Source organism: Arachis hypogaea, chromosome 3 (assembly GCF_003086295.3).
Source record: "Arachis hypogaea cultivar Tifrunner chromosome 3, arahy.Tifrunner.gnm2.J5K5, whole genome shotgun sequence".
In the NCBI taxonomy this organism is placed as follows: domain Eukaryota; kingdom Viridiplantae; phylum Streptophyta; class Magnoliopsida; order Fabales; family Fabaceae; genus Arachis; species Arachis hypogaea.
This window is the reverse complement of record NC_092038.1, coordinates 44314267-44341839: the sequence shown is the minus strand read 5'-3', so window position 1 is coordinate 44341839 and position 27573 is coordinate 44314267. Positions and strand designations below refer to the sequence as shown.

Below are 27573 nucleotides of genomic sequence, written 5' to 3'. Positions count from 1 at the left end.
TGAGGAATCTTCCATATGAAGGGTCTATTTCCAAAAAGCAGCGTAAGGCACATCCATGAAATAATGTCGTTTTTACACAAAGAGGGCCAAGGACTATTTTGTCGTTTTTGTCCACGTGGCACTAATCGTGTGACGTGACAAATTAATGCGATACTAAGACATTTTTTACTAGACTTGGTGAAACAAACTGAAATAAGAACTTAATTAACTGACGCAGTTAAATATTAGAAACTAATTAAATAATTAATTTTTGTTGAAAACTAAAATATTTAATCTGCAATTTTTTAAAAGAATAAATACTCTAAATTTTTCTACTTAGTTCGCACATCATGTATAGTGTCACTATAGAATTTGGTCAAGTGTGATGGGCTATGACTTGTGAGCTAGCTTGGTGGTTGAAATTTTTATTTTTTAATTTTTTTAAAAAAATTTTTGTGCTCCTAAGAGTATTATATGGAGAATATAAGGATTAAATTTTATGCGGCTAAATCTTATATCATGAACCTCATTAGCAATATGATCGTCAACATTATTTTTCATGCACTATAAAATTATACTTCTGTTTATTGGATTTAACTCAATTATCTTCGTTATGATTGTATTACTCTCTATTTCTGTTACAGACCATCACAAATCTAGCCCATCTAGTCGACGGATCAGGACACCATCCTTAATCCAGGCCGCAAACTATCCCCCACAAGAGAAATTTAACAGGTTAGTTCTTAACACCCGACTCGGTTGACGTCCGACTTTCGCCACCTACACAATCCGGCGCACCATGCCTAACAAACTGGTCGGGTCGGCCTCCTCGGAACAACGCCCGAAGTCCCGTCCCGATGTCCGAGACGACCTGATCCTTCCACGTGACGGGGACAGCTCACAAGAACCCTGGCTAGTGGGTTAAGTCATCTTTGGGCCCGCCCAACACAGTATATAAGAGGAGAGGTCAGCACTACTCCCAAGATACACATTATCTTACTTAATTTGGCCGCCAATTCGTACGGACACTGACTTGATCGTCGGAGTGTCCTTGCAGGTGGCCACCCCCCTCGTCACACCACCTCCGGTGTCTCCAACTCACACCTTAATCTTCACTCCACGTCAGCTCAGAGTCTCACCCATTCACCTTTTCATTACCATCCGACCCGATGAGTATTCGAGTTCGTCAGGTAACGAATAATTTCAAAAGACCAATGATACTCTTTCATGCACTAACAAATATCTCTTAAACTCTGAAAAACATTATTAATATTAAAGTTATATTTTTATATTTTAATAATATTTTTTAAATATTATTAAAATTATATATCTACCATAATATTAATAATAATAGACACCATGTATAATATTCATCGAGTTAAAATAGTTAATAAAATTTATTATTTTTATCTAATATTTTTTTATCATAAATCTAATTTATTTAGTTTAATAATTTAATAATATAATATTAATTTATATTTTTAAATATTATTAAATCACTATTGATTAAAAATAATAAATTTATTAATCTTCAAAAATTATTCATTTTCACGCACGTGAGAAAAAGATTCATATCTAAAGAAGACAAAAAGTCACAAGAGGGGGAAATTAACCAAAAGAAGAACCATTGGCTCCTATGCAAAAACTAAAAACTAAAAAGTCACACCACAAGTGCGTCTATCTCCGAACTTCCATCCCTTGGTTTCTCCTTTCTCCACAGCAACGTCAATGCTGACCCACTGACTGTTCCTTTTTCCAACCATATGTCACTAAAATTAAACAATAAGCAGTTATCATATAAAAAAACAATTTGTCACAACAAAATAATTCATATTTATCATATGCAACAATCAAAACAGTAATCTTCTTACTGTTATAAGTCTTTTTGGGTCTTCCAACCCCATTCATTAGCATAATCATAAATCATGAAGAAAGGGTGCTTAGGACCCAATCTGAAGCTCACTGTTCCTGTTCCTGCAACTCATCACCCTTCTTTTCCAAGCTTCCTGTCAGTTTTTCTCTTCTCTTCTATTTTTTAGATGTCTAAGTGTGATGACTGATTGACTGTTGTGTTTTCTAACTAAAATTGTGTGCGGTTAGGAATGAAAGCGGCACGTTTATTGATGGGAACCTGCTTGTCAATGGCGACGGAGTTCTGATCGCTTCTCAGGGTGAAGTGGGAACTGTAACATTTCTTACTCAACGCTTTACACATGCTTATCTGTCTCTCTGTGTATTTATGTTTCTTATTTATTTATGAGTTTAATTTACGTAAAAATAGGTATTTTGCTGACATGGCAATACGTAATTAGATACAAGGGTAAAACTGTTTCACACATCAAAATTAGATTCTTTTATGTATTCTATACTATTGGATTGAATGAAATGCCTTTGTTACAACGAGGAATTCCTGATATTTTTTTGGTGCTCCCTTATTGAAAACTAATTAACGAAACAAAAATGTTAGATGACGAAAAGGCAATGGAAAATAAAGGATGATGTAAACGATAAGATTCAAGTCAGTTGGTCAAAGTAGAGGATGATGTAAACCATATAGTTATACATATATTACAGTAAACTGTAACACCAAACCAAAGGTTTATTTGGTACAGTTGTAACATGGAAATTTGAATCAGGGTTTCCTGCATATTTTTATTTTTGTCACAGTACTCTTGAAAAGAGATTTACATGCTGTTGTCCGAGTACGGATGGTTTTGTAAATTCACATTTCATAGTTGTGTTGTTTTCAGCCACCCCCAGTAAGGGCAATAGACAACAAACTAAGTTTGGCAGACATTGACACAATCAAAGTGATTGGAAAGGGAAATGGAGGGATAGTGCAGTTGGTGCAACACAAATGGACTAATCAATTTTTCGCATTAAAGGTTCACTGAGTGCACAATGACATTGCTTGAATTTGCAACTTATAGTTCTCTCTCTTTTTTAGATGATTTATCCTTTTGTATTGGCATTGTTGACCAAGTATTTTATGACATTTAGAAGTTGTTTTCTTCCTACAATGACATTGTTGGTCAGGGAAAGAAATTCTTCAGAAACTTTTTTATGTCAATTGGTGTTTAGTAGTGAGTTAATTACATAAGTATTAATTCAACTAGTATGTTAGTTTAAAAGAATAATATGTTAGTTTAAAACACCATCTTGTTCACCCAACATTGGACATTTAAATTTCACCGAACATAATGATTGAATCTAGGTCCTTGGACTTACTAATTTCCAGTTATCTGATATATCTTATTTATACACATCCAATGCAACATTGTTCGATTGTCACTTATGATGTATTCTCTGTAATTCAGGAAATCCGAATGATGGTTGAGGAGCCTATGCACACGCAGATAGCACGAGAGCTAAAAATCAATCAGTCGGCACAATGTCCATATGTTGTTGTCTACTACCAATCATTCTACAATAATGGGGTCTTATCAATCATCTTAGAGTACATGGATGGAGGGTCCTTGGAAGATTTTCTTAGCATAGTGAAAACAATTCCAGAGCCATATCTTGCCGCGATCTGCAAGCAGGTTGGCGAGACATAAGAATTCACACTACAGTGTACTTTGCATCCCTGACTAGATTTGATCCATTTCTTTCCTTATGTTCAACAATGTAGGTGCTGAAGGGTTTAATTTATCTTCATCATGAAAAACATATTATCCATAGGGACTTAAAGCCTTCTAATTTGTTGATAAATCATAGAGGAGAAGTAAAGATTACTGATTTTGGTGTGAGCGCAATCATGGACACCACATCTGGTCTAGCTAATACTTTTATTGGCACATACAGCTACATGTCTGTGAGTAAAGTACTTGACTATATTTCACTTTCTCAGTAACATTTAGTACATCAAAAAATATGTCATTTAAATATTTTTGGTACATTGAAAAATCATTGTAGCTGGACAGAAATGCACATTGATTTTTCAATATTTCCATAAAATCAAAGCAACATTTAGTTTGACCAACTAAACATGCCACCCTTGACTGGAATATTTATAATAACTCGTCTACTCTTCTTCACAGCCAGAGAGAATTACTGGAAACCCTGGTGGTTACAACTATAGAAGTGATATATGGAGCTTGGGACTGATATTGCTCAAGTGTGCTACAGGAAAGTTTCCATATACACCACCTGATAAAAAAGAAGGATGGGAAAATATCTACCAGCTTATTGAAATCATTGTCGAAAAACCTCCGCCGAGTGCTCCATCTGATCAATTTTCTCTGGAATTTTGTTCTTTCATCTCTGCATGGTAATATAATTATGCATGCTTAAGTAACTAAATTGCGTACAATTCACCAAAATAGAGTGCAAAGTATGGAGGGAGAATCTTTTGAATACCCTAGCATTTCCTAGAGCTTGAATTGATTGGGATACTTGAGAAACCTATAATTTCAAAGTAGCATCTCCTCTTACCTAATTGTGTTAAATCTTGTATTCATACTTGATTTTAATATACATTGGACAATTTCATGAAATGAATCCCCATCTTTTTGGAACAAAATTTGAAGATTTTAATTGATATGCACAATTAGTATAAAGGAGTTCTTCTTCTGCTTCTGCAGCTTAAACTGACATTCAAGAATGCATTGTCACAATTCACATAACTATTCAAATGGTTGTTTTGTCATAAGTTTTTATGTCGCTGCATTTGATTAAGCTTCTGATCATCCTTCAATCTTTTGTGTTTAGTTTACAGAAAAATCCAAGGGATAGAAAGTCAGCTCCAGACCTTGCGGTATGCATAAGAATCTTATCTGTACAAGTATGCCTTATAAAATATATAATATTTTTCACATTATATCTATGATTTAAATTCCAGAGACATCCATTTATCAACATGTATGAGGACTTGGATGTGGACCTTTCAGCATACTTCTCCAATGGAGGATCTACACCTGCAACCATATAAAACTTTGTGTTCAAAAGTAAAGAGTCATTCTAATTTGAATTATGTATCACTTCATTAGGTATCTTGAATTCAGATTGGTATGTTCATTACCCAGATGATGTACCAAAAAGTGACAGTGTCGAGAACAAAGAGAGTATATGCTAATTTGTCATGTACAGCAAGGTTTTTGCTTCTCGGTAGTTAAGTGGTTTGCAATTTTAAACTGTAACATGTTTTGATGCAAATTATACAACATAATTGTGCTTTTTACTATTAAAATGGTCATTTATCTTGACACCCTGTACTAGTTTGCTTAGGATATTCATAGTTTCTGAAGCTAATATCTCATTTTACAGATTATATCCAAAACTATTATGTTCTTGTGTAATGCGCTTGTTTGCAACCTTCCATGGATCTTTCAACCATCGAGTCACTGTAATTGCAGTTTTGATTCCTTTCTATGTAGATTCACTACTTGCATACGGTCAATCTTTGTAGCGTAGGAGCAAGAAAAACCAGTTCCTAAAATTGTCACAGAAATTGCATTTTATTGTTGAGTGATGTAAAGTTAAGCGGTTTAAATTTTTCAAAGTTTTAACTAACAAATATAATTCAAGGGTGGTTGATATTATTATTGGAACAGATAATCAGAAAAAAGAAAAAAAGAATTTACATGTTGAAAAAATTAATAGAAGTTCCTGATGTGAGCAACTGCTTACAGTAATAATTCTTATACACAGCAAATTTCAATTCACATAACTTAACCCTGGTGAAAAATGTAGGGGCTAGACATATGCAAGTATGCAACTAATGCATGTTTGGTTAGGGTTTAAAAAGGGTGAAATTTTTTATGAATTATCTCCATTAGTAAAATTACATATGAAGCTTATCCATGAAAAATTCCATCAAGTTTTATCCCCAAACCAAGAATATAAAAAATTACCAGTGAAACAATAGCATATGAGTGAATATTCCAAATGAAGGGTTAATATCTATCTTTATTCTCTATGCTTTCTTCTTCAATTTTCTTTGGGCCTTTAGGTCTATAACAATGACTGAGACATTATCTTTGCTTCCCCTTTGGATGGCGAGTTTAGAGAGACATTCTGCAGCATAATGAGCTGCAGGATCAATGCCATGGCCATGTTCTGTTGATACACTGATGTTGTTGTTGCTGCCATTCTTCTTATGCCAAAGGAGGATTCGTCTTCGGGCAATGCTGCAGGCTTCTTCATTTGTGATGATGTCCCATAGACCGTCACTGGCGAGAATAAGGCACTCGTCGGTTTTCTGTCTTCGAATAAACATGACTTCTGGTTCTGGAATTATCCATGGTTTCAAGTACCTATCACCTGGTTATGGACAAGAAGTAAGCAAGAATTTCAACTGCAGTGGATACTAAAATAAATGCAATTTAGCATATTTTTTATCTACTTCGAACTGGATAAATCGGATAAAAAAAAGGCACAAGTGCACATACCTATGGATCTTGACACTGCCAAAACACCAAGAACTCGGTAACCATTCCACTGTATGACCCTTCCTCCAGCAGCTTCTATTCTTTCCCATTCATCTTCTCTATTAGGCTATCAATAAGAAATAAAGATTCTTTTATCAGATAATTAAGCACCCAACAAGGAATTCCAGCAAAACAAATCCTGTAAATAGAAAGAGATTCCTTACTTTGTGGTCAGTAGACAAAGGCATGGCTTCTTTTCCACGACATAGAACTGCTCTTGAATCACCACAATTTGCGACTATAATGTGGGTTTCAGTTAGAATAGCAACCACTGCAGTAGAGCCTGCAGTCTCAGGAGTAAGGGGTTCAATACTACCCTCAGATCCATCACAATGGCTTTCACTATCCGGTGCCCCGATTCGTCCAACTGCATCATCTACTTTATGAAAACAATTAGAGAATGCTTTCTTCCAATGGTCTTGCCACTTCTCCCTCGCATTGTTTAAATTAGATTTTGCAGCTTCTATCTCCTCAGTCAACACTGAATGAAGATGTTCCCGGCAGTAATTCGCGACCTATGAAAGTATCACTCGTCTAGTGAAATGGATCAACTTCAAACTATGGCACAAATACTTCAATTTTTTAGTCACCTATGTGTAGATGAATTTTATTGTGATTTTTTTTTTCATAAAATTACAGCATTTAGGCATAGTAACAAATCGTAATCAATATTTGTATTTGTATTTGAGCAAAATAAACTTCAGGGAATAAACAAGTATAACTGACACAAGTGATTACGGATTTTCAAACATACCTGACAACCCCCATGTCCATCATAGACACTGAAAAAGTGGGCTGATGAGTTTCCATTTTCATTAACGTGGTCATCTGCTAGCATCTGTGAAGGAACTTGAAGAAGTTGAGGCTGACAAGCAACAGCATCTTCCATCTCTTGTCTCCTTCCACAAACTGACGAGAAACCCCAACGAGGACCTCCATCAGATTCCGATGCATTCTGGAAGTCTGCTATGCTTGTTTGCTTGTCTGACACATCATGAAGACTGGCAGATAGTTTTGGATCAAATCCATCTGATCCGCTTCCATCTTCAGTTTCAAGTTCCATAGCAGCAGAAACCATGTTCTGCACTGGCTCCAGCTCTGGACTCGCCTCGATCGAACTGGACTTTCCTTGGATATTACTATTAAACTTGGTGGCAATCGGCAAATCATTATCAGAATCAGAACAATTATCAGTCAAAGTAGCAGCTTCATTCCCAGGACAACTTTTGTCACTGGCAACAGATTCAGATCTTTGATTATGTACAGAATGAAAACTGTTAGCTGACATGAATTCATCTTTCACCTTAAATTCAGTAACCATTTTTGATTCAAGGGGAGCTGAGTTGGTTCGACCCTGATTCTCCTTTACCTCTGCAGATGACCTAGTTTGGTGTTTTGGACATATATCTGCGCAGTAGTCTTCGTTTCCAACAGAGTAAGATTGATGATGACTTTCAATTGTAGGATTTAATATCAAAGCTGTTGTGTTTGCCATGAGCTTCAGACCAGTTATCTCCATGCGGGTTGCCACCGTTGACTCCTTCTGAATCAAATTCCCAAGTCTGTATGGCACCGCAATCGTCGAAGTAATTTCCTCCATAAGTCCTCTTTGATATTTTGCAGTAGCCTTATCCTCTCTAGAATCCTATACCTGTTAGCCTTCAACCACTTTTCTCTTTTCTAGTACTTAGTTCAACCGGCACAAGAAACAACAAGGAGATTCCTACGGCAAGAAATGAAAATTTGATTATAGAAATTTAGAATCAGTCTCCTCAGAAGCAGTCAACTACAGTGTAAAAAACCAAACAATCAGTTGTCTTTTTTACTCATCAAAATTTATTGAAACAGCAAAGCTATTATATATACTAGATTATCCCTCTAGATCCTTTCTGAAAATTAATTCACCTGTTTCTTATATTTAATTCTATCAGTCAATTGGGCGAACAGGTGGTGTGCAAAAAAATAATTTATTTCTCTGCCTCCAAACCAATCCTTTGTTGATCCCTGAAATAGAAGGCAATAGATGATTCAAGAAAACCATAAAACATAAATATTAATAAATGTCAAAAGTCAGTGACCTTGTCTTCTCTCCATCAAACAAAACATGGTGACAAGGGAAATGGGGTCATTGAAAATGAACATAAAAAAAACAATAACAAAAATATCACTATAATTGGGGGGCAAGAGAAGTAAGGTTCCCTGGATCTGAGGCAACTCATATCTACCATTAAAGATTCCCCTTATATGTTTGTATACCTCTTATGTTACTTTCATATGTCAACTACAAACATGGCCACCCATTCTCAAAGATCATGATTCATCTTGAACTTAATATTACTCATTCCAATTCTATGATCATTGATCAACCACACTACATACCTAGCTTTCTTTCTTTAAAGTTATTAAATTCTAAGCTGAATTGCTTACCTTATCAAACTGGATGTAAGAGTGATGGTAGAACAGAAGAACAACCTCGGCAATGGTATGCCATTAATGGATTTAATTACTTATAAGTAATGAACAATTCGTAGCACTATATATATATATATTTTCTTCAAAATGAATGTTGTTGTTTAGTGAAATACTACTACTTACACAGACTCTGGAAATGATTTAAGGCCTGCCTTTGTAATTTGTTTAATGTTTTGGAAGAAGCTTTCTAAGACAAGCATCTTTTGTTTATTTGTTTAAATAATTTTTTTTAACTAACAAAAAGGAGAATTGGAGAAAATGTGGCAGGGTTGCCATTTGTTCCCTTGGTGAGACGATACAAGAATGTGACACCTAAGACCCTTTCGTTTCTTATTTTAATTGGTCGGTTTGGTTTTTGGTTACATCATTTCCTAACAAATATCTTCCAAAAGGGACTCTCTTTCTTTAATATCGCCAGCACAAGATTTAGACGTGAAAGTCATTCTAATCTTAATCTTTCGTCAATTATGGGGGGCTTGATATTCTTATAAAACCTGCTCTGTTGTTTTTTACAGCATTAATTAACTAATTTTTAGAGTTTAATTTCTGAAGAAACGCAAATTATTAGAAATACATCTCTTTGTTTTTATTTATATGTTAATACTAAAAATTCTATTTTTAAATCTTATATAAAAGAGAATGCTTTTTAAGAGATATCTTTTAAAGTGTTTAATATAGTAATTTGTTAAAATCTAAAAATTGAAGCTTTTCAAAATAATTAAATTTGTATTCTATATGATCTTAAGCAGTGTCCTTTTAACAAGATTTTAAGAGAAATTGTACTGAAAATATATTCAACTTAAAATTTTTTTTACTACTATTATCTAATCTGGATCAACCGTTGAACTTGATCCATCAAAACATCAATTTCTTTTTCTTCAAAATTTTAATATAAGAATAAATAATTGAGAACAAAAAGGAGAAGACGACTTGAAGCATGGCAGGTACGGCAATGTGAAATCTGGAAGATACGGGCGTGAGAATCAAGATGGGATCCCAAATTCGTAAGGGGAGATGTACGTAAGCAACAAAATAATAAAGGAACATAATAATAAATGGGAATCCATATGTGTCATTGAGTTAACAGCCATCATGGTATGGTATCGGGATCATATAAGATGTTGAGGGATGTTGTTTCAACGTCACATAATTGGTGTTTATATGGAGAAATTTGTGTGTGATATTACGAAAAAGTAGTGTATATATATGAATAAAAATATTCACCATAGATAATAAATATTAACCAAGTTAGGCACTCATATGAACTTGAAATTAAAATTATTAGTAATATTCTAATGGTTAAATTATTCTATTATCCTCTATAAATTTTTTAAATTTATAATTAAATTTTTATTAACCATGAATGTTACAAAAAATATTTTAAAATGTGTTTTTACCATTACAAGAATCTTGACATATTAGATAGCTCAAGCTTATAGATTTTATGAAGATTTTCATACTATTAAAGATAAAGAGTAATAATGTACAATAGCAATGTGCAAAACTGCATTAGTGTCTTTCTAGATTAGTTATTAGTGTCTTTCTTAACAAATCTTGAGCTTTAATAGTCATTAGCCGTGTATATATAGAGACAGCAAACTTAGCTTAGTAAAAGTGTGTAATTTTAAAATGAAATGATGCTTGATTATTTTCATTACAAGTCTTTGTCTCTGTTTTAATTGTTCATTTCTGTTTAAAGCTATCACTGCTCTTTCTCATAGAGCTGAGCTTACTGTTCTTTCTTACCTTCTTTGAATCTTTTATGGTATCAAGAGCATATTGCTTAGTTTCAGCTACACAATGAAAATTATCCTTTCTAATTCAATAAAGAAGACCTTCTCCCCAATTGCTGAAAAACTAAATGAAGATAACTACTCTACATGGGGTACTTTGCAATTCTCACTATTGAGAGTCCTGGTCTTGAAAGTCATCTTGACCCTCTAAGATTCCTGAGCAGTTTACAACTGATGCTACCAAGAAAACGGTTACAGAATTCGAAGAATACAAAACCTGGCGCCAGAGAGATAGAACCCTCACAACATGGCTCGTTGCTTCCATGACTAATTGCTTCAAGAACAAAGTAATTCACCTCTCAAGATTTTTTGAAGTATGGGCAAAGGTTGATGATTACTTTCAGGCAGCCTCCTCTACTCGTGTTCAAAGTCTCAAGAGCCAATTGAGATCGTGCAAGAAAACAAGTTCCGCTGCTTATTACTTGTCCAAAATTAAAAGAATTGTTGACTCTCTATTTGCTGTGGGATATGAAGTGCTAGAAGATGATCATCTTCAGGCTATTATTGAGTGTCTTTTTGAAGAATATACAACGTATATTTCTTCCCATAAAAAAATGCTTGAACGCTTCAAGAAACCAACCTTTGGCATGCATGTAGCCCATTATGGGCAGAATCCTTTTCATAATTTTGATCCCAACAGAGGTAATGCTTTTAGAAGAGGATGTGGAGGTAGAAATAGTAAAGGAGGAGGCAAATTTGGATACAACAACAATAACACAAGAATGCAGTGTTGTCTGTGTGGAATGATGGGTCATGTGGTATGGAACTGCTATCATAGGTTTGATCAGTCTTTCAACCCTAATTCTTAGAAACTCTACCTCATCTTCTCAGCCTCCCTACCTTAATGCTCAACCTCCACCACCCCTTCAAGTTTCCATCAATCAACTGCATATCTCACAAGCTCTTCCTCCTCCATAAGTGATGCTACTTGGCTTGCAGATTCTGGTGCAAGCCATCACTTGACCCCCAATCTATCCAATTTGCTAACTTCCACTACGAGCAATGGTGCAGAATTTTTCAATCCACAAACTAACCGGCAAGTGCACCGAGTCGTACCAAGTAATACCTCAGGTGAGTGAGGGTCGAACCCACAAAGATTGATCGACTGAGCAACAATGGTTGAATATATCACTTAGTCAGGCAAGTAGAAAGTTGTGTTTTGAGGGTTGTAAAATGCATTAAACAGTAAATTCAGAGAATTAGAGAGCAAACAATAAAAGTAGTGTGAAATATATGAGAGAAAATAGTTAAAGTTTCGGAGTTGTTTATTCATCCGGATTAAGTTTTCTTACTAACTATTTTAATCATGCAAGATTTATTTCATGGCAAACTGTAATTAACTAAACCCTAATGTTTTAGTGATTTAGTCTCCTCCAACCCAAATCAACCGCCAAATTCTTGGTTACTTAATGTAGGTTAGAGTGTTAAGAGCAATTCTAATTTATGGCCACAGAAACCCTAATTACCCAAAACTAAGAGAATCATATGTCATGTATCCCGATTAGTTCAAATAATTAGCAATTTAGGAGGAATTTGCTTTCAAGTTGTTGTTCAAGCGAGATAACTCTTTCAAGAATCACAAGAACACATATAGAATAAGGGTTATACACCTATACTGTCGTTTTACCCAAATTCATAAGATGAAGAATGAAAGCAATCCTTGAAACTAAATCAATATATTAATTAAAATAAAAAATAATAATCTCAATCGATAGAAATAAATAGAGCTCCTAACCTTAACCAAAAAGGTTTAGTGGCTCATGACTTACAGAGAAAATAAGGGTTTCGAAAAGTGAAACGTGCGGAAGTCAGAAGATCCCCCTGAAGAGTGAATCTTTTTCCTTTTATATCTAACCAAATTTGATTTGAAATAAAATAAAATATTAAATTCTAAACCTAAAAGATTTTTTTTGTAAATAAAAAATTACAAAAAAAGATAAGATAACAACTAAGCGCTAAATCCACTAAAGATGCTCCTTTGAAGAGGTTTAAATTCGGGTCCTTGGTGCTAAACGCCAGGTGTGGCATTTAGCGCCCTCAAGGGTAGAAACTCCAGTTTGCATTCTAAGTTGCTGGCGCTAAATGCCAGTTAGGCGTTTGATGAGCGGATAATTTATACGCTTTTTGGCATTGTTTTTAGGTAGTTTCTAGTAGGATCTAGCTACTTTTAGGGAAGTTTTTATTAGTTTTTATGCAAAATTCACATTTCTAGACTTTACTATGGGTTTGTGTATTTTTTTGTGATTTCAGGTATTTTCTGGCTGAAATTGAGGGACCTGAGCAAAAATCTGATTTAGGCTAAAAAAGGACTGCTAATGTTGTTGGATTCTGACCTCCCTTCACTCGAAATAGATTTTCTGGAGCTACAGAACTCCAAATGGCGCGCTCTCAACGGTGTTGGAAAGTACACATCTAGAGCTTTCCTGCAATATATGATAGTCCATACTTTGTTCGAGTTTAGATGACGCAAACTGGCGTTCAATGCCAGTTCCATGCTGCATTCTAGAGTAAAACGCCAGAAACACGTCACAAACTAGAGTTAAACGCCAAAAACAAGTTACAACTTGGCGTTTAACTCTAAGAGAAGCCTCTGCACGTGTAAAGCTCAAGCTCAGCCCAAGCACACACCAAAGTGGGCCCCGGAAGTAGATTTCTGCACTTAGACTTATTTCTGTAAACCCTAGTAGCTAGTCTAGTATAAATAGGACTTTTTACTACTGTATTTTCATTTGGGATTTTACATCTTTGATCACATTTTGGAGGCTGGCCATTCGGCCATGCCTAGACCATCACTTATGTATTTTCAACAGTGGAGTTTCTACACACCATAGATTAAGGTGTGGAGCTCTGCTGTACCTAGAGTTTTAATGCAATACTACTATTCTCTATTCAATTCAGCTTATTCTTGTTCTAAGATATTCGCTGCACTTCAACCTGATGGATGTGATGATCTGTGACACTCATCATCATCCATACTTATGAACGCGTGCTTGACAACCACTTCCGTTCTACCTTAGACCGAGCGTATATCTCTTGGATTCCTTAATCAGAATCTTCGTGGTATAAGCTAGAACCCTTTGGCAGTCATCCTTGATAATTCAGAAAGTCTAAACCTTGTCTGTGGTATTCCGAGTAGGATTCAGGGATTGAATGACTGTGACGAGCTTCAAACTCGCGATTGTTGGGCGTGGTGACAGACGCAAAAGAATCAATGGATTCTATTCCGACATGATCGAGAACCGACAGATGATTAGCCGTGCTGTGACAAGAGCATTTGGACCATTTTCACTGAGAGGATGGGAAGTAGCCATTGACAACGGTGATGCCCTACATACAGCTTGCCATGGAAAGGAGTAAGAAGGATTGTATGAAAGCAGTAGGAAAGCAGAGATTTAGAAGGAACACAACATCTCGATACACTTGTCTGAAATTCCTACCAATGAATTACATAAATATCTCTATCTTTACTTTATGTTTTATTTATTTCAAAATTTTGAAAACTCCATAACCATTTATTATTTGCCTAACTGAGATTTACAATATGACCATAGCTTGCTTCATACCAACAATCTCCGTGGGATCGACCCTTACTCACGTAAGGTTTATTACTTGGACGACCCAGTGCACTTGCTAGTTAGTGTGCGAAGTTGTGAAGAATGTGAGTGAACCATAGTAGTGTGCACCAAGTTTTTGGAGTCATTACTAAGAATTGTTCGAGTTATAAAAAGTGTAAATCACAATTTCTCTCTCATCATTAAAAAATTCAAAAATAAAAAAATATCTTTTCCTTATTTTACTCATAAATTCGAAATCTTTGGGTTGACTTAGTCAAAAATTTTTAAAATAAGTTGTTTCTTGTTAGTCAAGTCAAGATTTCAATTTTAAAAATCCTATCTTTTCAAAATCTTTTTCAAAAATCAAATCTTTTTCATTTTTCTTATTATTTTCGAAAATTTTAAAAATTAATTTTCAAAATCTTTTTCTTATCTTTATTTCATGATTTTCAAAAACTTTACTAATAATTAATGTGATTGATTCAAAAATTTGAAGTTTGTTACTTTCTTGTTAAGAAAGGTTCAATCTTTAAATTTTAGGATCATATCTTTTAGTTTCTTGTTAGTCAAGTAATCAATTTTAATTTTAAAAATCAAATCTTTTCCAAAATATCTTTTTCAATCATATCTTTTTAAAATATCTTTTTCAAATTATATCTTTTTCAAATTATATCTTTTTGAAATTCCTACCAATGAATTACATAAGTATCTCTATCTTTACTTTATGTTTTATTTATTTTAAAATTTTGAAAACTCCATAACCATTTATTATCCGCCTAACTGAGATTTACAAGATGACCATAGCTTGCTTCAAACCAACAATCTCTGTGGGATCGACCCTTACTCACGTAAGGTTTATTACTTGGACGACCCAGTGCACTTCCTGGTTAGTTGTGTGAAGTTGTGAAGAATGTGAGTGAACCATAGTAGTGTGCACCAAGTTTTTGGAGCCATTACTAAGAATTGTTCGAGTTATAAAAAGTGTAAATCACAATTTTGCCTATCAGCATTTAGCGCCCTTGATGGACAACTCAAATTCTTCTCTTTCTTGCACAAAACTCTGCCAAACTGATCCGAATTTCACCTGAAATAATTAAAATACTAAAACAACTCAAAGTAGTATCCAAAGAGAATTTTTACACCAAAATAAAATTAAACTTAATAAATTCTAACTTAAAATAAGCGGAAAATGGGTATAAGATGCTCACGCATCAAGCATCAATGACTCTGATCAAGTGTATGTAGGTAATGGGTCAGGTATTGCCATTTAAAAACTATGGTTCTTCAATTTTGCATGATCCATATGCTAATGTTATTTTTTATTACAAAATTTACTCCATATACCCCAAAATTTTCAAAATCTACTTAGCGTTTCCAAGTTTGCAGTTGATAATGGTGTCTTTTTTGAATTTTGGCCTGATTTCTGCTTTATTTGTGATAAGGCTACCAGGGAGTTTCTCCTACAGGGCATAGCTAGGAGTGGGATCTATTCCTTTCACAATCTCAGAGTTCCTAGGCATGCTTTTGAGAAATCTACTTTGTCTTACAACTCTTCTTATTCTCATAAACCTTTTTAGTAATAATCATTCTTCTATTTCAATACAATGTAACTCAAATAGGATTAGCAACCGAGAAATCATTCCACCTAATTTTTGTGTTTTTAACAGTTTCTATAATTAGAATAGTAATAATACAATCTTCTCGCATAAAAGACTTGGCCACTGTGCAATGAAAATAGTTCATATAGTAATGAATCAGTGTTCTATTCCTATCTCTAATTCTGGATCATTTTTACAATATATGTGTGAAATTTGTCCATTGGCTAAAATACATATACTTCACTTTAATGAAACTCAAACTACATATCATCAACCACTAGAATGTGTTTCTGCTAATTTTTGGGGACCTGCCCCGATTAATTCCAGAAATGGATTTAGATACTATGCATGCTTTGCTGGTGATTTTTCTAAATTTACAGTTATCTTCTTGCTTGAAAATAAATATCAATCTTTACTAGCTTTTCAAAACTATAAAAGACTTATAGAAAAAAAGACAGGATACCAGATCAAGGCTTTATAAACTGATAAAGGAGGTGGATTTATATCTACAGTATTTGTTGATTTTCTTAACACTCAGGGTATTCACCATAGACAATCATGTCCCTACACACATCACCAACAAGGAAGTGTGGAAAGAAAATACAGACATATCACAGAAATGGGACTATCCCTTCTTGCTTTTGCATATCTTCCCTTCCAATTTTGGGAAGATGTATTTGTTACCTTTGTCTATATCATAAATAGATTGCCTACACAGGTAGGGGTGACAACGGGGCGGATAGGGATGGATTTTTGCTCTACCCGATCCCGTCCCGCCGTACAAAAACCCCATAGAACCCGCCCCACTTCTACCTGCGGGTAGTAAAACGTTGAACCCTAATCCGCCCCCGCGGGTACCCGCCCCGCTCCTACCCGTCCCTATAATTATTAAAATCCAACAAATAAAATTAAATTTCAAAATTTATATAATTATCATCACATACATAACATAAATTAAAGTAAAAATTTAACTATGATACAATATTATTAATCATTTACTAATTATTTTACATATATTATACATATTATATATTAAAATTATATTATATATATATATATATATATATATATATATATATATATATATATACAGGGGTAGGTATTAAAATTATATATTATATATTTCTTTTCTTTTCTTTGATGTTTTGTACCTTAAGCCTAACCGTGACTCTTAGTATTTTGTCCTCACACTTAACTTGACACAGAAAATATCACAAGCACTTAATTGGGAAAATATTTGATGTGGGGTTGATTCGATGATGTGGGAGGTGATGTGAAGGTTGGTTGAGAATTGAGGGAGATGAATGTGGATGAGAATGTGGTTGGGGGGTAAGAGGTAGTGGAATGGCAAAGGAGAGGGGGAAATAACCATTGGTAACTGTTTCGAGGGTTACCTGAAACTGTAGGTTGATCTCAGATGAGATCTTCTGTACTGGTTGGAATGGTTTGTGTCTGACTTGTTGGACTTAGTGGTGATGCTGATTCCTTCGTTCCCGGAGGGTGAGGGGTACCTGCAAGGGACTCCGATGCTTAAGTTAGCAAGGGTATTAAGGAGGTATTGAGTAGAATCAGAGTATGAGTTATACCTGGGTGCTCCAGTGTATTTATAATGGTGTAGAGTGACCTCTTTGGATGAGATAAGTTAGTTATCTTATCTTATCTTTATCTTATCTTTGATTGGGGTCCTCTTATCTTTCAAGGGAACCGCCTTTATCTCTACGGGCTTTGGGTCGCCCTTAGATTTGGGACGTGTTCCTCTATTTGGGTCCTTTGTTTGGTCCTTCCTGTGACTTGGCTGAGCTCTTTGGGAAGAGATCGGGTTGTCCTGACCTGAAGAGGTCGGTCGCTTTGTCTGTAGAACATCCCGGGTTGGACAGCTCGACCCAGGGTATGAACAGTGCCCCAGCTCGAGCTTGATCTTTTATCTGGAGGCCAAGTCTTGGTTTTAGTACTTTGAGCCTTCTCGGGTAAAGCCAAACTCGAGCACTTTATCGCTTTATCTTTCGTAGAGCTCTTTCTTGAATGCGGAACGTTTCTGCTCCGTTTCTTCTGAAAGCGCGCGCTTTTTACCTTTAGCATTTTTTTCTTTTTTCCCTGGGAATGCACGAGGGTTTTTAATGCCCCTATTAATTTGTTTTTGTTCCGTTTTTCTTGGTTTTCTTTATTCAAATTTTGTATCCAAGAGACGGCTTTCCTTTCCCTGTAACTTCCCTTCTTTTTCGCCGTTTCCTGTCCTGCTCCTTTCGTTTCTTTGTGACGCTTTGGCCTTCGCTTGGTGCTTTCCGCTTTGTGGTCGATTCTCTACTACTCCTTTTTCAAGGTTTTCTTCCTTCTTCCAGGTTAGTTTTGCTTTCCTCTTCACCTTTTTATTTCTGCTACTTTTGTTTTTGATCCTTTTGATGACGCCTTGATTTTGTATGCTTGGAAAGCTTGAACCTTTTCATTTGTTTCTGTTTTTACTTTTGGAATGTGATTCTTCAATAAAGTTTTGATTTTGCTTAAGTTGTTGTTGGAAATCTTGAATCTTTTCATACTACCATGCTTGACTGTCACTACGATGTATATTTTCTGATTTTCTTTTCGTCTTTCTGTGTGCTTTCGGCCGGATTTCCTGGTAGTTTAGTGCCTTTGGGGTTTTGCATGTTGCTGTGTTTTGAAAAAAGGTTGCTCCTTTGGTGGCTTTGTTCTGTCGGTATTTTTTCTACGGAATGGAGACGATGGTTTCTTGGTGATTTCTGGTTTAAGAGAAAAAAAGGGTCATTGCTGGGGTGTGAACTTGTAGGTCCCTTTGGGTTCTTGTCTTGTGGTTGCCTCCAAAGGATGCCCCTGGATCTTTTGTGTAGGTCCTGGGGTCTCCTTTTGTTCCTCATACTGTGCTGGGTTGTGTGGTCAAGTTGGTTTGCTGTTTATCTGAGATGTTTTTTAGTAATCCAATATTCTTTTCTTATTGTAGGACTAGTTGTCCTCATGGCTTTTCGCAAAAATATTGTTGAGATGTCTTCCCAAGTCCCTGAGGGTATGGCTGATTGGGTGGATTCTATGGTTCTTCTGTGTATTTTTGTGGTGGACTCTGAGTTTTGTATAGAGCTACGAAAACATCATAGGGTTTGTGGTAGCGGTGCCCAGGAGAGGGATTATGAGCTTGTAGCACCTGGTTCTGACGAAAGAGTTTGTTTTCCCACCTCAGTCGAGGGGGAGCGTCCCTTCTTCTATTCTTATAAATATTTCTTTAGTCAGTTGAACGTTACTTTTCCTTTTTCTGCCTTTGAAACCGACTTGTTGTGGTCGTGTAACATTGCTCCATCCTAGCTTCATCTCAATTCATGGGGTTTTATAAAAATTTTTCAATTACTGTGTCAAGAGTTAGGCATCAAGCCTTCTCTAACTCTTTTTCTTTACTTGTTTGTTTCGGCCAAGCTTGGGGCTTCTTCAAAAAATAAAGCTTCTTGGGTTTCCTTTAGATCTGCTCAAGGGCACAAGGTCTTTGCCATGTATGACGAGTCCTTTAAGGACTTCAAAAATTATTTCTTTAAAGTTCGAGCTGTTGAGGGGGTTCGCCCCTTTTTTCTTGATGAAAATGATGAACCTGCTTTTCCTCTTAAGTGGCAAAAGAATGTCATGGTGCCTCGGTATACTTGGGAGATGTTAGATGAGGTCGAGCAGGCCTTTGTGAGTGTATTGGAGGATATTTGGGGGGAGCCTCCGCATTTGGATACTAAGAAATTTCTGGGGGACCCATCTTTGGTCCGAAAAGTGTTGGGTACTAACTGACGTGTTTTCATTTTATTCTATTTTACCCCTGTTGATCCTTGACTTTTGTTTGTTGATTTTGTCTTTTCTGGATTTCAGAAATGTCAAAGAACAACGACTCCATGAAGGCTTTCAAAAAGGCCAGGAAGGCAGCCGCTGCACAAAACATCTCGGTCAAGGCGGCTGGGGAGGGGTCCTCCCAAACCATCATGAAGCCGCCCGTGCCGAGTTTCCCTGGCCCGAGGAGGGTGATCCCTACTCCCCGGGTTCGTCTGGCAGATCCCCCACACAATCTTCCGCTGCTGCTTCTGGTGCTCCTCATTTGAAAAAGCAGAAAACATCTGAGCCCTTTAACCTGGATGCCCTGGATTTTGATGCTATTGAGTTTGTCGACCAACAAATTGCCCCTTATGGTGGGCTTTCTATGGATGATGTGTCCCTTCTTCAACACCTAGATTTCATTACCAAAAATAGTGTGAAGATGGCACATATGGTTGCGGCCATTTTCCGGACTGTTCAGGGTATCTTGATTCATGCTACTAAATCTTTCATGGAGGAGGCTAAATCGGAGTTTGATCGGATCAAGGGTCTGAAGGAGGAATTGGAGGTGAAGTTGGCAAAGGTAGAAAAGGAACTGGAGGGTGAGAAGGCTAGCTCTATCGCCTTGGCAGCTTCTTTGAAGTTGGCTGAGGACATGGCATTGAAGCATAAGGATAGCTATGTCTCGGCTTATAGGGAGTTGGTGCGTCTCCGAGATGACTTGGAAACTGCTCGGGTGGATTATGCCGAGCTTCAGGGTCATCTTGTGTGTAGCGTGACTGCCGCCTATGAGAACCTGATAGAGCAGTTCCGAATTGTTGCCCCTGGTGCCGATTTGACTCACGTTAGTCTTGATAACATAGTAAAGGATGGCAAGATTGTCCCGGATGATCCCGATGATGATATTGAACCTCCTCCTGCGCCTCCTGTTAAAGCCTCTGCCCCGCCGATTCCTTCAGCCCCCTCGACCGTAGTTGAGCCAGATCCTGACTGTCAGATCTTGAATCGAGGCGTCGGGACAGTGGATGCGGTGCCTCTCCAGACTCGTCCTCCTTCACCTCATGTTGATGCTGCTACTGGGAAGCCTTTGGACTCTCTTTGATTATCCTTGATAGATTTGTGTATAGCCCGGCCTATGGGTTTTAAACTCTTTTTTGTAAATGGTATTTTGTTGACTGTTTGATAGTTGCTACCTTTAGCAACTTTATTTTGAAAAACAAAATAGTTTCTCTTGCTCTTGGGGTTGGCTTTAAGCGGCCTCTTGAGTCTTTGTTTTATGGTAACTGCCTTGTTTTTCACGATATGCTTGTTTGCAGGAATCTCTCAGATTTGTTTTTTATTCATCCTCTTTTGATTGCTTTTGGCGAGGTCGAGGTCTATCGGGTCGAGCAATCTCCCCTCTGTTGACTGATTTTCTTAGTTGATCTTTGAGTTATTTCTAGCAACCCCTTGGGATTACTTTTTATAACTTTTTGTAGCTTTAGTCCGACTTTTTCACGTCGGTCCCTGTTCCGTTACTAGGTAATCGTTTTTTCTTGGATCTTATTCAGATCTCTTTTGTAACTTTATCTTTTCCGGGCCGACTTTGTCATGTCGGGCTTTTGTCGAGTTGCTTGATAATCCTCTTTCTTGGACCTTGTTCAGGTCTCTTTCAGGGATTTATCTTTTGTAGCTTTATCTTTCCGGGCTGACTTCGTCATGTCGGGCCCTATCGAGTTACTTGATAATCCTCTTTTTGGGACCTTGTTTAGGTCTCTTTCAGGGATTTATCTTTTGTAACTCTTTCCGGGCTGACTTCGTCATGTCGGGCCCTGTCGAGTTACTTGATAATTATCTTTCTTGGACCTTGTTTAGGTCTCTTTTAGGGATTTATCTTTTGTAACTTTTTTGTAGGAGTCCGACTTCGTCCTATCGGGCTCTTCGAAGTTATAGTAATCCTCTTTTATAGGGTTGGCCAGACCTCTTTCCAGGGCTTTACTTATAACTTAGGTTTTTGTGGCTGGTCCGACTTTTGTGCCGTCCAGCCTTTAAGTTATTTTCTAGCAATCCATTTTATTAGGACCTCGTCAGGTCCTTTCTATGGATCACTTTCTATAACTTCTTGCATTATTCAGTCTTCATCTTTGCCGATTTCGTAGAATTTGGGTTTTTAGCCCTCGTTTTCACTTTCTGTCGATCTGTAGCTTTACAATCGGGCGATGAATGTTTTTAGAATAAAACGACTTGAGCATTTGTAGAGAATCTGAGCAAAATTTATTAAAAGAAAATACAAATATACATGAGGAGTTAATTTCCTAAGTCGAGTGATTTGTAGGTCTTGGCAGGGCGCCTCGTTTAAAAACCTTTTCAAGAAAAAGAGTGTGCCCTATCCAAAATATTTTTCCTCCCTAGCTATAGTACCTTCTTAGGTTGCAGGCGTGCCATGTTCTAGGAAGCTCTCACCCGTCGAGTTCGGAAAGCTTGTAGTAGCCCTTTCCCAGTACTTCTATGACTCGGAAGAGTCCCTTCCAGTTTGCTGCCAGTTTTCCTTCTCCAGGTCGAGTTGTTCCTATATTATTTCGGATTAGGATGAGGTCGTCTTCAGCGAAGGCCCGCTGTATTACATTTTGGTTGTATCTGGAGGCCATTCGTCGTTTCAACGCTTCTTCCCTTATCCGAGCTCTTTCTCGGATTTCCGGAAGTAGGTCGAGCTCTTCCCTTTGGAGTTGGAAATTGGCTTTTTCGCTGAAATGGATTACCCTGGGTGATCCTTCTTCCACTTCTACTGGGATCATTGCCTCCATCACGTAAGCTAATCGGAAAGGTGACTCCTTTGTCGTGGAATGTGGAGTCGTTCGATATGCCCATAGGACTTGTGGGAGTTCTTCGGCCTAGGCTCCCTTTGCATCCTGTAGCCTCCGTTTTAACCCTGCTAATATAATTTTGTTAGCAGCTTCAGCTTGTCCATTGGCTTGGGGGTGCTCAACAGAAGTGAATTGTTGTTTTATATTCAGGTCGGCCGCTAGTTTTCTAAAGCCTGCGTCTGTGAACTGGGTACCATTGTCTGTAGTGATGGAGTGTGGAACTCCAAACCTTGTGATGATGTTTCTATATAGGAATTTCCGACTTCTTTGAGCTGTGGCATTAGCTAGGGGCTCTGCCTCGATCCATTTTGTGAAGTAGTCTATTCCTACTATGAGGAATTTAACTTGCCTTGATCCTTGAGGGAAAGGTCCGAGGAGATCGAAGCCCCATTTTGCAAATGGCCAGGGTGAGGTTACGCTGATGAATCCTCTGGCGGAGCGGTGTGAAAGTTGGCATGCTTCTGACATGGCGAACATGTCCTTACAAATTCTGTGGCTTCTTTTTGTAGCGTCGGCCAATAGAATCTTTCCCGAAGTACTTTTTTGGCGAGTGCTTGCGCTCCGAGGTGATTACCACATGCCACTGTGCACTTCTTCTAGGATATCTTTAGTATTGGAAGTCGGCACACATTTCAGCAATGATGTTGAAATCCCTCTTTTGTATAAAGATGGTATAGTATTGTGCTTCCCGTTTTAACCTCTTTGCTTCTTTCTCATTTGTAGGGAGGGCATCCGTTGTTAGGTAATTGATCATGGGGGTCATCCATCTCTGATCGCGACCTGTTATGGCTAGGACTTTTTCTTCTTCTGAGATTGATGGTTTCTGTAGAATTTCTTGGATAAGGCTTCTATTGTTGCCTCCTGGTTTGGTGCTGGCTAGCTTTGAGAGTGCATCGGCCTGGGCATTCTGTTCTCGGGGTATGTGTCGAATCTCGTACTCTCCGAGTTGTCCGAGCTGTTCCCTGGTTTTGTCCAGGTACTTTTTCATAGTGGGATCTTTGGATTGGTAGCTGCCTGTTATTTGTGACATGACTACCTGTGAGTCGCTGAAGATGATAAGTTTTTGAGCTCCAACTTTCCTAGCCAGCTTCAAACCAGCTAAAAGTGCCTCATATTCCACTTGATTGTTTGAGGCAGGGAACCCAAATTTGAGGGAGAGTTCGATCTGGATCCCCTGGTTGCTTTCAATTATTACGCCTGCGCCACTTCCCATTTTATTTGAGGAGTCGTCCATGTATAGATGCCATTCTGTGGGGATTTCCAATGTGTCCGTAAATTCCGCAATGAAGTCGGCCAGATATTGGGATTTGATGGCCGTCCGAGCTTCGTATTGAAGATCAAACTCGGACAACTCGACTGCCCATTGCAAGATTCTGCCCACCAAGTCTATTTTTTTGTAGGATTCCTTTTATGGGTTGGTTGGTCCGAATTTTAATAGTGTGAGACTGGAAATATGGGCGAAGTCGTCGAGATGTTATTATGAGAGCGTAAGCGAACTTTTCTATTTTCTGGTAGTTCAGCTCGACTCCTTGTAATGCTTTGCTGATAAAGTATATGGGTTGTTGCCCGCTGTTGTCTTCTCGGACTAGTGCTGAGGCTATTGCCTGATTTCCCACTGCGAGGTACAAGATGAGTGTTTCTCCTTCCCGTGGTCGACTTAATATAGGTTGCTGTCCCAGAAATTTTTTGAAGTCTTGGAAGGCTTGCTCGCATTCAACTGTCCATTCAAATTCTTTTCCCTTTCTTAGAGTAGCGTATAAGGGGAGAGATTTTATTGCGGATCCCGCCAGGAACCTGGACAAGGCTGCCAATCGTCCATTGAGTTGTTGTACTTCTTTGATACAAGTCGGGCTTTTCATGTCAAGTACGGCCCTGCACTTGTCCGGATTTGCCTCGATTCCTCTCTGTGTGATAATAAAACCCAAGAATTTACCGCTTCTACTGCGAAGGTACATTTTGTGGGATTGAGTCGCATGCTGTGTTGTCTTATGGTGCTGAATACTTGTGTCAGGTCGGATAATAACATCTCTTCGTTTTGCGTCTTCACTAGCATGTCGTCTACGTAGACCTCCATGACCTTTCCGATGTGATCCGAAAAAACTTTATTCATTAATATTTGGTAAGTGGCTCCCGCATTTTTGAGACCGAAAGGCATAACAATGTAGCAGTAGTTTGCCTTTGGGGTTAAGAAAAAGGTTTTTTCTTGGTCAGGTGGGTACATTGGGATTTGGTTATATCCTGAGTATGCGTCCATAAAGGAGAGATATTTGTATCCGGAGGAGGCATCTACCAGTGCGTCAATGTTTGGGAGTGGATAAGGATCTTTCGGGCAAGCTTTGTTGAGATCGGTATAGTCGGTGCACATTCTCCACTTCCCATTTGACTTTTTTACCAAAATGACATTAGCAAGCCATAACGGGTATTTGACTTCTCTTATGAAGCCTGCCTCCAGTAGAGCTCGTACCTGTTCTTCCACCGCTTGAGAGCGTTCGGATCCTAGCTTTCTGCGCCTTTGTTGTACCGGCCGAGATCCTGGGTAGACTGCTAGCTTATGGAACATTAGTTTGGGATCTATACCTGGCATGTCTGCAGCCTTCCACGCAAAGAGTTCGGCGTTATTGCGTAGGAACTGTATGAGCGATTCTTTTATGTCCCCTTTTAGGAGTGTGCCGACGTTGGTTATTTGGTCGGGGTGTTCCCGATCTGGATTTGCTCTATTTCTCCTTCAGGTTGTGGGCGAAGCTCCTCCCGCCTCCGAACTCCACCAAGCTCGATTGTGTGGAATTCTTCACCTCCGCCTCTGAGGTTTAGACTTTTGTTGTAACAGCGGCGCGCCATTTTCTGGTCTGCCTTTACTGTGGCTATTCCTTCTGCGGTTGGAAACTTCATGCATAGATGCGGAGTCGAGACTATTGCGCCGAGTTGATTTAACGTTGTCCGACCTATTAGAGCATTGTAGGCTGAGCTTACGTCAACGACGATGTAATCTATTTTGAGTGTTCTTGACTGACTTCCCTTTCCAAAAGTTGTGTGGAGCGGAATGTATCCCATTGGTTGAACCGGGGTATCTCCTAACCCGAACAGGCTGTCCAGATATGCTCTGAGTTCTTTTTCTTCCAAGCCGAGTTTGTTGAAGGCGGTTTTGAATAAGATATCGGCAGAGCTCCCCTGGTTTATCAGTGTGCGATGGAGATTTGCGTTTGCCAGTATAATAGTGATGACCATGGGATCGTCATGTCCTGTTGTGATGCCGGATGCGTCTTCCTTGGTAAAAGTGATTGCGGGGATGTCGGGTGCTTCCTTCCTTTCTGCAACGTGATATATGTCTTTGAGATGTCTTTTGCGGGATGACTTGGAGATTCCTCCCCTGGCAAATCCGTCGTGTATCATGTGGACGTGTCTCTCTGGTGTCTGGGATGATTGCATAGTTGGTCCGACATCTTCTGCTCTTCTTCTTTTCCTTTGTTCATCTTCGTGGGTAGTCAGGTATCGATCTAACCTCCCTTCTCGCACAAGCTTTTCTATGACGTTTTTTAAGTCAAAACACTCATTGGTGTAGTGCCCGCGGATCCGATGGTATTTACATTATTCATCCTTGTTTCCTCCTCCTTTTTTGCCTTTGAGTGGTCGAGTTGGTGGTATTTTTTCTGTGTTGCAAACTTCTCTGTAGACATCCACAAGAGACACCCGAAGAGGGGTGTAATTGTGGTACTTTTTGATTTTCTCTCCATGTCAATCTTCCTTTTTTCTGGAATCTTTGTCTTTATCCCGAGGGGTGAACCCTGCTTTTGAGGTCTCTCCTAATCGGGAGTTCTCCTCCATGTTGATGTACTTTTCCGCTCGCTCCTGCACCTCGTTCAGAGATGTGGGATACCTCTTTGATATGGATTGACTAAAAGGCCCTTCTCGCAGACCATTAATGAGACCCATGATGGCTGCTTCTGTTGGAAGGTTTTGTATATCCATGCATATTTTATTGAATCTCTCCTTGTAATTTCGCAGGGTTTCCCGCTCCCCTTGTCTGATTCCTAGTAAGCTCGGAGCATGTTTAGCTTTGTCCTTTTGGATGGAGAATCTGGCCAGGAATTTTTTAGCCAAGTCGTCGAAACATGAGATGGACCTAGGAGAGAGATTGTCGAACCATCTAATTGCTGTTTTTGTTAAAGTAGTTGGAAAGGCTTTGCAACGAACTACATATGAGGCATCGGTGAGGTACATTCTGCTTCTGAAGTTGCTGAGATGATGGCTGGGATCTGTAGTGCCGTCGTATAAGGTCATATCTGGGAGTTTAAAGTCCTTTGGGATTTTTGTCTTCATGATTTCTTTGGTGAATGGCTCTTGCTCCTTTCGTGCATTATCTTCGAGATTAGATCGGCTGGCTTTTGTCTTGACATCAGCTTCAAGTTTCAGGAGTTTTGTTTCCAGTTTCCGGCGTCGCCTTATTTCTCTTTGCAGATCCTTTTTGGCCTCTCGTTGTCGCAAGGCGTCTTCCTAAAGTTGTTTTAGCCAATTTTGGAATGCCTCCAAGGCTCCCTCATCTGGGGAGTTTTTATTATTGACTTGGGGAGTATCCTTTGGTGGAGTGCCCGCATTTTTGTGCGGCGTTCTTTCTTCTAGATCTGAAGTGTGGTCGTTGTCATGGTCGTCCGCCATGGTAATGGGATGACTTCCAGAATCCCCGGCAACTGCGCCAATGTTCCGAGGGTTACCTGAAACTGTAGGTCGATCTCGGATGAGATCTTCTGTACTGGTTGGAATGGTTTGTGTCCGACTTGTTGGACTTGGTGGTGATGCTGATTCCTTCATTCCCGGAGGGTGAGGGGTACCTGCAATGGACTTCGATGCTTAAGTTAGCAAGGGTATTAAGCAGGTATTGAGTAGAATCAGAGTATGAGTTATACCTGGGTGCTCCAGTGTATTTATAATGGTGTAGAGTGACCACTTTGGATGAGATAAGTTAATTATCTTATCTTATCTTTATCTTATCTTTGACTGGGGTCCTCTTATCTTTCAAGGAAATCGCCTTTATCTCTACGAGCTTTGGGCCGCCCTTGGATTTGGGACGTGTTCCTCTATTTGGGCCCTTTGTTTGGTCCTTCCTGTGACTTGGTCGAGCG

General features: G+C 38.3%; 2 protein-coding genes across 9 annotated transcripts; one reads left to right on the top strand and one right to left on the bottom strand.

Moving 5' to 3' along the window:
* Positions 1-1582: 1582 nt before the first annotated feature.
* Positions 1583-5183, top strand: LOC112790474 (mitogen-activated protein kinase kinase SIPKK). 3 transcript variants are annotated; one of them, XM_025832896.3, is made up of 8 exons: positions 1583-1987; positions 2080-2164; positions 2730-2864; positions 3297-3521; positions 3611-3793; positions 4020-4249; positions 4690-4735; positions 4820-5183. In XM_025832896.3, the coding sequence occupies exons 1-8, from the start codon at positions 1905-1907 to the stop codon at positions 4907-4909; spliced, it is 1077 nt and encodes a 358-aa protein (XP_025688681.1). In that variant the 5' UTR covers positions 1583-1904; the 3' UTR covers positions 4910-5183. The 3 variants fall into 3 exon arrangements, with proteins under 3 accessions (XP_025688681.1, XP_025688682.1, XP_025688680.1); XM_025832895.3 differs by having other exon boundaries at positions 1671-1987; positions 2715-2864; XM_025832897.3 differs by lacking the exon at positions 2730-2864 and having other exon boundaries at positions 1616-1987.
* Positions 5184-5496: 313 nt separating this feature from the next.
* On the bottom strand, positions 5497-9252 carry LOC112790473 (protein phosphatase 2C 50). Of its 6 annotated transcripts, none has more exons than XM_025832893.3 (7): positions 8835-9240; positions 8313-8411; positions 7711-8130; positions 7162-7554; positions 6572-6922; positions 6369-6474; positions 5497-6240 (listed from the first exon to the last, which is right to left on the bottom strand). In XM_025832893.3, exons 3-7 carry the CDS (start codon positions 8005-8007, stop codon positions 5894-5896), a joined length of 1494 nt encoding a protein of 497 aa, XP_025688678.1. In that variant the 5' UTR covers positions 8008-8130; positions 8313-8411; positions 8835-9240; the 3' UTR covers positions 5497-5893. The 6 variants fall into 6 exon arrangements, with proteins under 6 accessions (XP_025688678.1, XP_072089041.1, XP_072089043.1 ...); XM_072232940.1 differs by having other exon boundaries at positions 9003-9127; XM_072232942.1 differs by lacking the exon at positions 8835-9240 and adding an exon at positions 8486-8544.
* Positions 9253-27573: the final 18321 nt, after the last annotated feature.

Coding starts and splice junctions, on each gene's coding strand:
- LOC112790474 (XM_025832895.3), top strand. CDS start 1,905: ATGAAGAAAGGGTGCTTAGGACCCAATCTGAAGCTCACTGTTCCTGTT. Junction 3,794..4,019: donor GCACATACAGCTACATGTCT/GTGAGTAAAGTA, acceptor TCTTCTTCACAG/CCAGAGAGAATTACTGGAAA. Junction 4,250..4,689: donor TGTTCTTTCATCTCTGCATG/GTAATATAATTA, acceptor TTTTGTGTTTAG/TTTACAGAAAAATCCAAGGG.
- LOC112790473 (XM_025832891.3), bottom strand. CDS start 8,007: ATGGAGGAAATTACTTCGACGATTGCGGTGCCATACAGACTTGGGAAT. Junction 6,923..7,161: donor ATGGACATGGGGGTTGTCAG/GTATGTTTGAAA, acceptor ATACTTTCATAG/GTCGCGAATTACTGCCGGGA. Junction 6,475..6,571: donor CTTTGTCTACTGACCACAAA/GTAAGGAATCTC, acceptor TCTTATTGATAG/CCTAATAGAGAAGATGAATG.